This window comes from Mesitornis unicolor, unplaced genomic scaffold (genome assembly GCF_000695765.1).
Source record: "Mesitornis unicolor isolate BGI_N332 unplaced genomic scaffold, ASM69576v1 scaffold4321, whole genome shotgun sequence".
In the NCBI taxonomy this organism is placed as follows: domain Eukaryota; kingdom Metazoa; phylum Chordata; class Aves; order Mesitornithiformes; family Mesitornithidae; genus Mesitornis; species Mesitornis unicolor.
This window is the reverse complement of record NW_010164302.1, coordinates 1,797-11,821: the sequence shown is the minus strand read 5'-3', so window position 1 is coordinate 11,821 and position 10,025 is coordinate 1,797. Positions and strand designations below refer to the sequence as shown.

The 10,025-nt window shown below is 44.5% G+C and overlaps 2 protein-coding genes across 2 annotated transcripts in view; one reads left to right on the top strand and one right to left on the bottom strand.

The window, feature by feature from the left end:
• Nucleotides 1-1,659: 1,659 nt before the first annotated feature.
• SERPINF1 (serpin peptidase inhibitor, clade F (alpha-2 antiplasmin, pigment epithelium derived factor), member 1) lies at nt 1,660-6,119 on the top strand. The gene is made up of 7 exons (XM_010194252.1): nt 1,660-1,739; nt 2,127-2,328; nt 2,408-2,563; nt 3,347-3,550; nt 4,368-4,510; nt 5,123-5,333; nt 5,713-6,119. The coding sequence occupies exons 1-7, from the start codon at nt 1,662-1,664 to the stop codon at nt 5,970-5,972; spliced, it is 1,254 nt and encodes a 417-aa protein (XP_010192554.1). The 5' UTR covers nt 1,660-1,661; the 3' UTR covers nt 5,973-6,119.
• Nucleotides 6,120-6,623: 504 nt separating this feature from the next.
• SMYD4 (SET and MYND domain containing 4) overlaps nt 6,624-10,025 on the bottom strand; it is a gene marked incomplete at its 5' end in the record, with an annotated part of 4,607 nt that continues 1,205 nt past the window's right edge. The window contains 6 exons of the mRNA XM_010194255.1: nt 6,624-6,943; nt 7,648-7,771; nt 8,121-8,237; nt 8,670-8,802; nt 9,472-9,638; nt 9,948-10,017. Coding sequence (XP_010192557.1) covers nt 6,793-6,943; nt 7,648-7,771; nt 8,121-8,237; nt 8,670-8,802; nt 9,472-9,638; nt 9,948-10,017 — 762 coding nt within the window. The remainder of the gene's footprint in view (nt 6,944-7,647; nt 7,772-8,120; nt 8,238-8,669; nt 8,803-9,471; nt 9,639-9,947; nt 10,018-10,025) is intronic.

Here is a 10,025-nt window from a genome sequence, read left to right as displayed (position 1 = left end):
ATGCTCCCAGGAGTTCAGGGTAGTTGGAAGCAGAGGTTGTATTATTTTATTTATATTTTTTCAGAGAAAAGGTTATGCTCCATGGAAAATCTTCATCTCTAACCTGGACTGGTCCAAACCTCTTCTGCTCCGCATGCAAGAGCACTGCTTGATGCCAGCATCCTCACTAAATCCTGCTTAACTTAGGCTCATGCAAGGCTTCTGTCATCTCTCTTTCAGTGTGGTACCTACTCATTGTAAAACTCTGCCATGATATGAGCAACCCCAACATCACATCCACTACCATACCAGCAAACACACTGGTTTTATTCCAGTCTAGTAAATCCTCTCGATACACATCTTCTGCACCAGAACACCTCATCTGCTCAGCAGCTAGGACAGCAACGGGTCACGGGATGCAAGTGCACAGTGAAAAGAGGGCACCACTTCTGTGTTACACTGTCTAAACATAGATGAAAGCTCAAAACCTTCTCTGTGACACCTTTTTCTCCAAGGCAGAGCTACCTCCAGGAGAAAAGGGTTTTGGCAGGAAGGGGAAACAGCCTTTCACTGAAAGTAAACCCTCTGCCTGAACAACCTGAGTCCTGAACTGGGCCGTTGTAGCCACGTGGCTTTAAGTTGTATTTCTACCAGCAGGCATGTTTTCTTTATAGCTGAAGTTAATCTGAAACACATGTTCTTCCTCCTACTTCACTGGATGCCTGGATCACAGGGGTTAGTTAAATACAACCTTCTTCCTTTAATTTCTGGGAATCCATATAAACATTGCTTCAGACCAGCCTCAGTGGCGTCTGTTCTTGGGGACACGACACTTCTGCAGTAGCTCTGGTTTACCCACAGCGAAACCCGGGGTTGTGCACTGCCCTTTGGACCAGACAGATCTGTCTGGAAGGGCCACATATGCCAACGCTGGAGTGATTAAAAGTGGATTCCACGGAAGGGACAAGGTTATCAGCTTTATGGAGTTTGGTACTTTCCTTTCACCCCCATTAAAAACATTGAGTAAGCCAAGCTCTGTCTTTCACCTCTTCTCTAGATCTGGCCCAGCGTTAGGTATTTAGTCCCAGCCCCTTTGCTTACTGTGTTTTAAGAAAGCTCTTCTACTTTTACTTTATCAAATTGCAAATAAGCAGCAAAGGATGCACGTAGGCCATACAGCCTTCCAGGTACATGGCGACAAGAAAGATGACAAACTACTGCCTGAGCAGGTAACTTGGATAGCAGAGCAGTGACCAGTCAGTTTTGTCTTCTGCCCCAGTCAACAATATGGATTTACACCCTTTAATAAATGCTGAAGTATTGAATTTTTAAAGTCTAAAACTCAGAAGATATGATTTAGTGCTTTTCTGGACCCTGGCACTCCGTGACTACCAGCATCAGCGTGGTTTGGGCCATGCACATCTGCTTTAGTGCTCAGGCACACCCAGGCATGTGTGCTTGCCCAGTTTCAAAGTCATTTGGGCCAGACTGGCTGAATACTTCAAACCAGAGAAGAAGAAAACCCAGCTAAGATCAGGTGTGTTTCATAGTCGGAAAGGACAAGCAGCAGCATGGGTCACTCAGTTCCTGCCACAACCAGGTTCAGTGAACAGTAGTGGTGGAGATGTACGTGCTCAGTTGCTCAAACTATCTCCGTCATGTTTTATTCTGTAGGTTCAGGCATGCAGATTCCAGTGGTTCTCCTTTTCCTGGGTCTCTTCACCGTCCCAAGCAGATCCCAGAGCTCGGCTGCTCAGCAGGTGAGTAGCAGACAACATGCAGAGTGAGGGAGAGATCCTTGGAGTAGGTTATTTAATTTTAGAGAATCTTAAGGAAGGATTAAGCACTACCCTCCTAAGTTACTAGGATTTTATTTAGCAACATAATGAGACTAACTCCTGCTTTACCTAGCTAAAACCACAGTCATTACATCAGGGGATGTGAGGCAGAAATAGTGGAGTCCAATCTGAGCACTGCCTTCGGCTTTACTGGGACATTTTAAAGTCACTGTTCCTACACATTGTCTATCAGTAAGATCAAGTCAGTATTTCTGTGGATCCTGGAAGATTATCTGTAGATTGCTTGCCTTCAAAATGTTTATCACAACTCTACCTGCCCTTGTAAACTGCCCTCCCTGTACCTGCTAGAACTCTGCCACCGCTGATGGAGCCAATGCCGGGGAGGTCGAAGAGGAAGATCCCTTCTATAAGAACCCTATAAACAAGCTGGCAGCTGCAGTCTCCAACTTTGGCTATGATCTGTACCGTCAGCAATCTAGCCGGACAGCCACTGCCAACGTGCTACTGTCCCCATTCAGCCTGGCTACTGCACTTTCTGGTCTCTCGCTTGGTGAGTTCCTGGCTTGTTTCCTCATGCACTGCTCAGATCAACAGGCCTCCCCTCATACCGTTGTTCTTCTTGTTGGCAGGGGCTGGAGAACGAACAGAAGATGTGATTTCTCGTGCTCTCTTCTATGATCTGCTGAACAAAGCTGAGGTCCACAACACTTACAAGGACCTACTGACTAGCGTGACTGGACCAGAGAAGAGCATGAAAAGTGCCTCCCGTATCATCTTGGAGAAAAGTAAAAGTCCTTCCCCTCTATCAAATTTTACCTAAATAATTAGCAGCAGAGAGAACACACTGATTAACACCACACAGAGCCTTGGCTCTGATATATTGTTGAGCCAGGACGCAGACAGTGCTTGGAATGCTGTTGCTGCTCCAGAAAAAGCCTGGAAGGTTTGTGTGCACATAAATAAAAGACCAGACTTATGCACACAAAGACGCCAGTGACACAGCAGCTAGCAGGCAAAAGACCTAGAAGAAACTTGTTGAGAATTTTGCCTTCTCTCTAGGTTTTCTGGCAGGTGTTGCTAACTTCCAGGAACCACAAATCACATTTTGTATTTGTGATAGCATTCAGCCCTATTCCTTTGTTTATTTCCTTGCAGAACTATTTGAGATGTCTGCTTTCAGCATGTGACAAACATCTGCTGAGAAAGCTAAGAGCTATCTTTTGGAACCTGCTGGTTCCAAGAATCCAATAGGTTGAGTAAGCTGTACTCATAAAGCAAGCTGGAGAAAGAAGAAAGACTGCCGCAGGAACAGCTGTGTCCAAGCCTTCTGTTCTTACCTCCCTTCTTTACTTTTCAGGAGACAGTTAGCCCATCCTCCAGCATGGGTGGCTATAGGATTTGGATCAGGTTCCTCCATGTGCCTTCAGTCATTCAAAGCAGGTTTCTGTATACACACAGCCACAGATGTTTTGTGAGAGAACTGCTGCTGGGCTTTGGATTGCAATCTGCTGCCTTGAGATTGTTTTGAGAAGGGAGCTAGCTGCAATATCAATGTTTTTGTTCCCCAGGACTGAGAGTGAAGCCTGGTTTTCACAGCCAACTGGAGAAGTCCTACAAGATGCGTCTGAGGGCACTAAGTGGCAATACCCAGTTAGACTTCCAAGAAATCAACAACTGGGTACGGCAGCAGACAAAGGGAAGGATTATGCGGTTTATGAAAGAAATGCCCACAGATGTCAGTATTCTCCTTGCTGGGGCTGCTTTCTTCAAGGGTAAGAATGTTGTGTACTTGGTTGCAGAAAGGTTCTATTAAGCATGTGTTAGAAGAGATGTGAGGGAATGCTCTCACTTCCAAGAGAGCAAACAGACTGCCAAAGAGACAGAGCAGAAGAAAGTGTTTGAGAATGTTTAGTAAAGGAGAAAAAATGCTCCTGAACAGAAATAGTCTTTGAGGGAGGAATTATTACTCTTGTGAAGCTGAATCTTGACCTGATCGCATCAAGAGACCAGAGAAGAAAGTTTAAGCTCACAAAACTCCATGGCAAGAGACGGAACGTTACCATTTAGGGAAGGCACAGCTTAAAGAGTGTGCTGAGCCTTTTCACCACTGTAGAGGGAATGGACTGAGATATTGGAGAGCTGTTCCAGAACATGCTGTCAGCCAGGGTCCTGGAGAATTATTGCTTAGAGACAATGAACAAAATAAAGGGTGGGGAGAGAAGCACTTTATATGCATTGACACAATTGTTACCCTTTAAAATAGTTTTGTAATTACATAAGTAGACATCAGCTTCCCAATAGCTACTCCACCCATACACTGGCTTGATTTTTTATTTCCCATTTAGCCAATTCTCAGATGAAAAGGAGAGGTCAAAGAGTGGCAGTAAATCAGTAAGTCAAATCAGTCTATTTCCATTTCTATCATCATTCAGTTATGCCTCAACTCTTAAAGCACAAATACTGTGTGTGTACATATATATATATATATATATATATATATAAAGCACAAGATTACTCAGACACAGACAGAAGCCCAGTTTCCTATGCTATTATTCCAGAAAATCCTCCATGTTATCTTTTAAAAAATAGGGATGTGGAAAACCAAGTTTGATACCAAGAAGACTGCCCTGCAGGACTTCCATCTGGATGAGGACAGAACTGTGAAGGTGTCCATGATGTCAGACCCCAAAGCCATACTGCGATACGGTTTTGACTCGGAACTCAACTGCAAGGTCAGAGAGCAAATATTGCACAAGATCTCCTAAACCTACTGAGGAACAGGCTCAGCTACACTTACCTGTTAACCCATGCCAGAAGACAGCCTTGCTCCTCCCATCAGGCTAGTTACACAATCCCTATTTTGAGAGGCGTTACGCTGATTCTTAGAATATCCTACTTTTGCACTGGCTATGTGACAAGCAGTCCAGCATTTAAATAATGCACAGGTCCTGAGAGGCTGTATTGACCTAAAGTTGGGCAAGACAGGCAGTGCTCACTCCTCAAAACTTCTCCATCTCTACCTCTTCCAATAAACCTTTCACTGTAGCAAGACCTCAAAGGTGTTCCAGCTGAAAGTCCCCCAAAGCAATACAGCCCCTTCAGTACAGGATTCAACAGGAGAGAGAGAGCCATTTAACAGCAGAGAGTGCAGCATGGGTTGATGAAAGCCTGGGCACCAGAGGGCTCAGGAAGTGGCATGTTCAATAAAAGCAAACATGGAAGAAGACAAAATGTTAACTGGAAAGGCTGACTGGGCTGTCGAGATTCAGACTTGTGCCTAGTACGAGGTGGGTAAAACTGTTTATTACTGATGTGACCCTTTTTATTTATAACTGGCCTTTCAGATCGCCCAGCTGCCACTGACCGAGGGAATCAGTGCCATGTTCTTCCTGCCTACCAAGGTGACCCAGAATATGACTCTGATTGAGGAAAGCCTTACTTCGGAGTTTGTCCGTGATGTAGACAGAGAGCTGAAGACAGTCCACGCTGTGCTAAGCTTGCCCAAACTAAAGCTGAACTATGAAGAGGCACTTGGCAACACACTAAAGGAGACAAGTATGTACATCACAACCCCTCTGCAGACTGCCCGGGCTCAAAGTGGTGGGCAAGTTGCTTCCTGCTCTCAGAAGAATACGAAGCTGGTGGGTTATTAGTTAGGTCCTGCTGTCAGTCTGTAGAGATTTCACCAGGAACTAAATCACCTTGGTCCAGGACTCCTCAGCTTTTTATCAGATCTTCCCACCAAGCTCATACAACGCTTCTGAGGTTCAGAGGGAGAAGTCAGTACAAACAGATGTAAGCTGCTTCTCCCTGTTACCCCAAATAAACTCTACCAGAGCAGCTATGTGCCCTCCTGGATCACAGCATTAGCAGTACTGCTCCCCGACCTGCAACCTCTGCTTTTAGCTAATGGAATTTTCTTTCTTTCCTCCAGGGCTTCAATCACTTTTCACATCACCTGATTTTACCAAGATTTCTGCCAAACCGATTAAGCTATCTCATGTGCAACACAAGGCAGTTCTGGAGCTTAGTGAAGATGGGGAAAGATCCACGCCAAATCCTGGGGTGAATGCTGCTCGTCTGACCTTCCCCATAGAATATCATGTGGACAAACCTTTCCTTCTTGTACTGCGAGATGATACCACTGGAACTCTCCTCTTCATTGGCAAGATCCTGGATCCCAGGAGTGTTTAGATCCCTTCATAATAATCTGCAATGGTAGGGCCCAAATGGAAAGGGTGGTACTGGGAGGGATACTGGCTCCCTGCTCTGCTGCACAAAGACACAACTTGCAAATTTTATGCCTTCATGCTGCAATAAAAGAGCTTTTGCTATTAATCTGTGCAAGCCCCAGTATTCTCCCTTAAAAGATTGTCTGCCTACATTGTATGCCTTTACACTCCTATTTTCCCCAGATGAGCCACAATGCAGTTCTGTGTCCTAGATGCAAGCATCAGTCTGGTGTATACTGCATTTTTCCCTATCCTGTCTTGCAACTTGATGCCAGTTGTTTATACTGAATCCCTCATCACTGACAGGTCTGTTCTGGTGGCCCTTCAAGTTCTGCAGTGCCCTCTCTTACAGCTTACGAGTTTGCACTTCCCAGCCTCACCCATTCCAACCGTTTACATTTCACACCCGCAAGAATGAAAGCGCATGGCAGCATTAGAAACAAAAGGCAGCGTGGTCTGGATGACTGCATGTTCATAACCAAGGTACCACATAGGGGAGATGCACATTTCTGGAAACACAAGCATACACAAGCATCTCAAACTTATTTGCTTCGAATCGACATGCAGAAATTATACAGCAGCATCTATTCTCACCATACCACACACAGACCTCTCATGTTAGAATTGGTCATTTTATTTACAACGGTCTCACTAAAAAGCATTTCAGATTTCATTCAAGTTGTTGTTACACATGATTTTCCTGCTTGTACTACATGACTACCATACCACATGAAACTTAGCTTTGATGAAAGATCACATTGCAGCTTCCTTTGACAGGGAAATTAAGTCCTCTGAAGGATGCTTCTGGGAAGCTCTAACAGACAGGTCCTCATCTCTTGTAGTTCCTGGATCTGAGTACTCTGAGGACCACAGTGCACTGACAAAATCTTCTCTGCTCTTTGAATCGTGCTCAGAGCTTCAGAAACTGCAAATCTGAAACAGGAAGATAGTAAGAAGAGAGTATACAAAATACTTAATTCAGCTCCCTTGACTTCCTCAACCTTCAATCCCTCCTCAACAAAAACCTAAATCTCTTCATGGGTATAGATCCTACTCTCCGCTGTCTTTCAGCACCAGGCAAGTAGCACGTGCTTCAGCCACAAAGGGAGGATGGGGGATAAACAATAAGGAGGTGGACAGAAACTTAAAACATTATATTTGAATATAGGTACTCACTGCTTCCTTACTGCAGCTCCTGCTAAAATTCATTCGGTCAAAGGGAGTAGTTGTTAGATTTGCAGGAGCAGTCAGGGGACTTGCTTGCCAAAAGAGGGCCAAAATATAAAGATGGGATTTTATTTCCTCCTTTGAAAAGATGTCAGCAACGCTGTACACCTTAGGTGTAAACACCAAGAGTGAGGAGTTGTCAAAATAAAACAATAGGATAGGAAATAAATGGAGCCAGGGAGTAAAAAAGAATACACAGGTACAAAGCAGAGAAACGGGTCCAAAGAGAGTCACGAGGTATTAGTGAACGTCAGTGGAGTTAATGAACTTGCACTTGAGTAACGGCCAACTTTTGTACCTGTGCCAGACTGCCCAGGGTCCTGCAAGGTGCCAGCAACCACCTGCCATGATATGATGTCAGACACACAGGAGCGGTGCAGGGAAGGTACAGAGAATGAAAGCAAATTTACCCATTGAAGAGAACTTGTGCCAGCTTGAAAAGTTCATGACCCATTTCTATACTTGATGGCCCATGATGCATTTCCACAATCTCAATACTCCTCTGCAGGTGTCTGGCTGCATCCTGCCACTTTCCTGATGGACAAACAAACAAACCAACCAAATAAAAATATGAGTCATGAATAAATGCTGTATTTGCTATTGACACCCAAAGAATTTGAGAGTATTATGCAAAATGAGATGAACGATATCCACAGCATTCTTTGCAGGCTGCTGACCTCCAAACCAGGAGAGAGAATGTAGAAGAACTTGAGATCACGTTATTGTTCACTAGCTGTTGGGAACGCAGCTTTGGCTAAACCAGTCTTTCTGAGAGCCCTGCTGTCAAAACTAGAGAAACGTGAAAGGGCTCGTCAGGGAAAAGGCTGGCCATGATAAATTCAAAGTTCAGAAAACTAAAAATAATGAGAGGACAATGTCATACCTAGAGTAGCATAGACCTGTGCCAGATGATCCTCCATCTCTCCCATCAGCAAATGCTCTGGAGACAAGAAGTTTCCAGCATCCATCTGACACTTCAGGAGCATTTTGATAGCCTGATCTATAACAAAACAGGGTATAAAATTCATCCTGCTGGCCAGCCTCCAGCTTTTCAGGACCCATGAAATAAAATCAGTCCAATCTCATCTTTGCATCTTACACAGCTAGATTGAGATTTGGTTAGGATTCAATATCTGCAACGCTGCTTATCTTAACACAGCATCGGTCCAACTCACTCCAGGAAAGCAAGGCCTGGGAACGTGTAACTCCAACGTTACCCTGAGTTCTTTTAGTTAGCGTGGAACAACGTGTGACTTAGATTAACACCCGGATCAGGAGTATAAAAAACCTAAAGCTCGAGTCCCCAGGGACACCAGGCTGCATGCCAGAAGACCCCAGCTGCATAAGCAACAGTGCCATCTCATGGCTACAACTACATCTCCCGACGTGTATTCATTAGCTGCTGACCTTAAAGCAGAATGTTGAGCCTTACCAGCCTTCCTGTCTCTTAGCAGCTCTAATGCTTCCTTGATTTGCTGCTGAAGGTCCTGTAAACGGCGCGACAGGCTCTGTCTGCTGACTGAGATTGCACAAGCTTCATTTGAACAACAAAGCATGTCTTCCCCCTGTGGAAATCATCCCTGTGATCACTCCTGCTCACGTTCAACTCAGTGCTTACTTTCCATCTCCATTATCTCTGTATGATGTTACAGAGATGCTAAACAGCTTGTCAGCTGCATTCATTAAACAAAGTGACTTGCTTATGAATTGCTATTAGCCTATTTGATTTTATGAGAAATTGCTACGACTATGTGAGCTACAGATTAGGTCAAAGCAGGGTCACAAGGTACAGAACTAACGTTCATACAACACACATACTACATCGACTTCTCACTGACTCAGGTTAGACATTTTCATTTACATCCTGTGAACTGCAGAGAGCATGGTTCTCACTACATACAGCACCTGTAAGTACACTTTCTGTTCTAGACACTAGGCCTCCATTTTGTTTCCTAAATCTCCTCCTTTCCCCAGTCTGATACTCCAGGGTTTCCTCAGCAAGTTCAAAGAGATTTTCACTTGCTGTTAAAGGCATTATTTTCCCTATAATGCTGGAAGACTGACACACAAGAACATTACAAGGAAGCTCATAAGAGCAGTGAGATACTGTCTTGACTCTACGGGGGCGCTTTTGCCTTCTGAGCAGAGGTCATGGACTCAGGTCTTTAATTTCCCAGAGAGTCAAAGATTACACATCCCAGTAAGTTACACAATCATTACTACGGAAGAACTACCTGCATGGAAGCCCGGCAGCTAGGACAGCAGAATGAGTTTCTCACGGACACCACACTCTTGACATCAGATTCTAACTCATCAAGGCATGCCTGACAGCGACACTCAAAGAAATACTGCCTGAGAAGCTGCTGTCTCTCAGCAACGTGCATTCTGCATCGGTGAGGCCCTGCAAAGGGACAGCAAGGGTAGAAATCACTGAACAGGTACGGTTCTTAACATCAGACTAAATCTATCTTTGTTACAACTGAGACTAGGTACGTCATCTTTTGGAAAGGACATAACTGGAGACTGAAAACGTAACAGTGAGCTTGGGAGATAAACTCTTCCTTTGATATCTTTGATCAAGGCTTATGCATAAACAAAGACTCTAGCAACGTCACACTGCGAATTATGATATTAATAGAAATCAGTCAGCGTGCCAAGTAAAGGTGAAAGAATGCCTGTGCCTTGAGACAAACACAGAGTTAATACTTACCATAGCAATGGAAAATCTCTTGGCCACTTGGGATTGGCTGTGATGCCCTGACAGTGGCAGCTGTCCCACTAAATGACA

Coding starts and splice junctions, on each gene's coding strand:
- SERPINF1 (XM_010194252.1), top strand. CDS start 1,662: ATGCAGATTCCAGTGGTTCTCCTTTTCCTGGGTCTCTTCACCGTCCCA. Junction 2,329..2,407: donor ACTTTCTGGTCTCTCGCTTG/GTGAGTTCCTGG, acceptor TCTTGTTGGCAG/GGGCTGGAGAACGAACAGAA. Junction 5,334..5,712: donor CAACACACTAAAGGAGACAA/GTATGTACATCA, acceptor TCTTTCCTCCAG/GGCTTCAATCACTTTTCACA.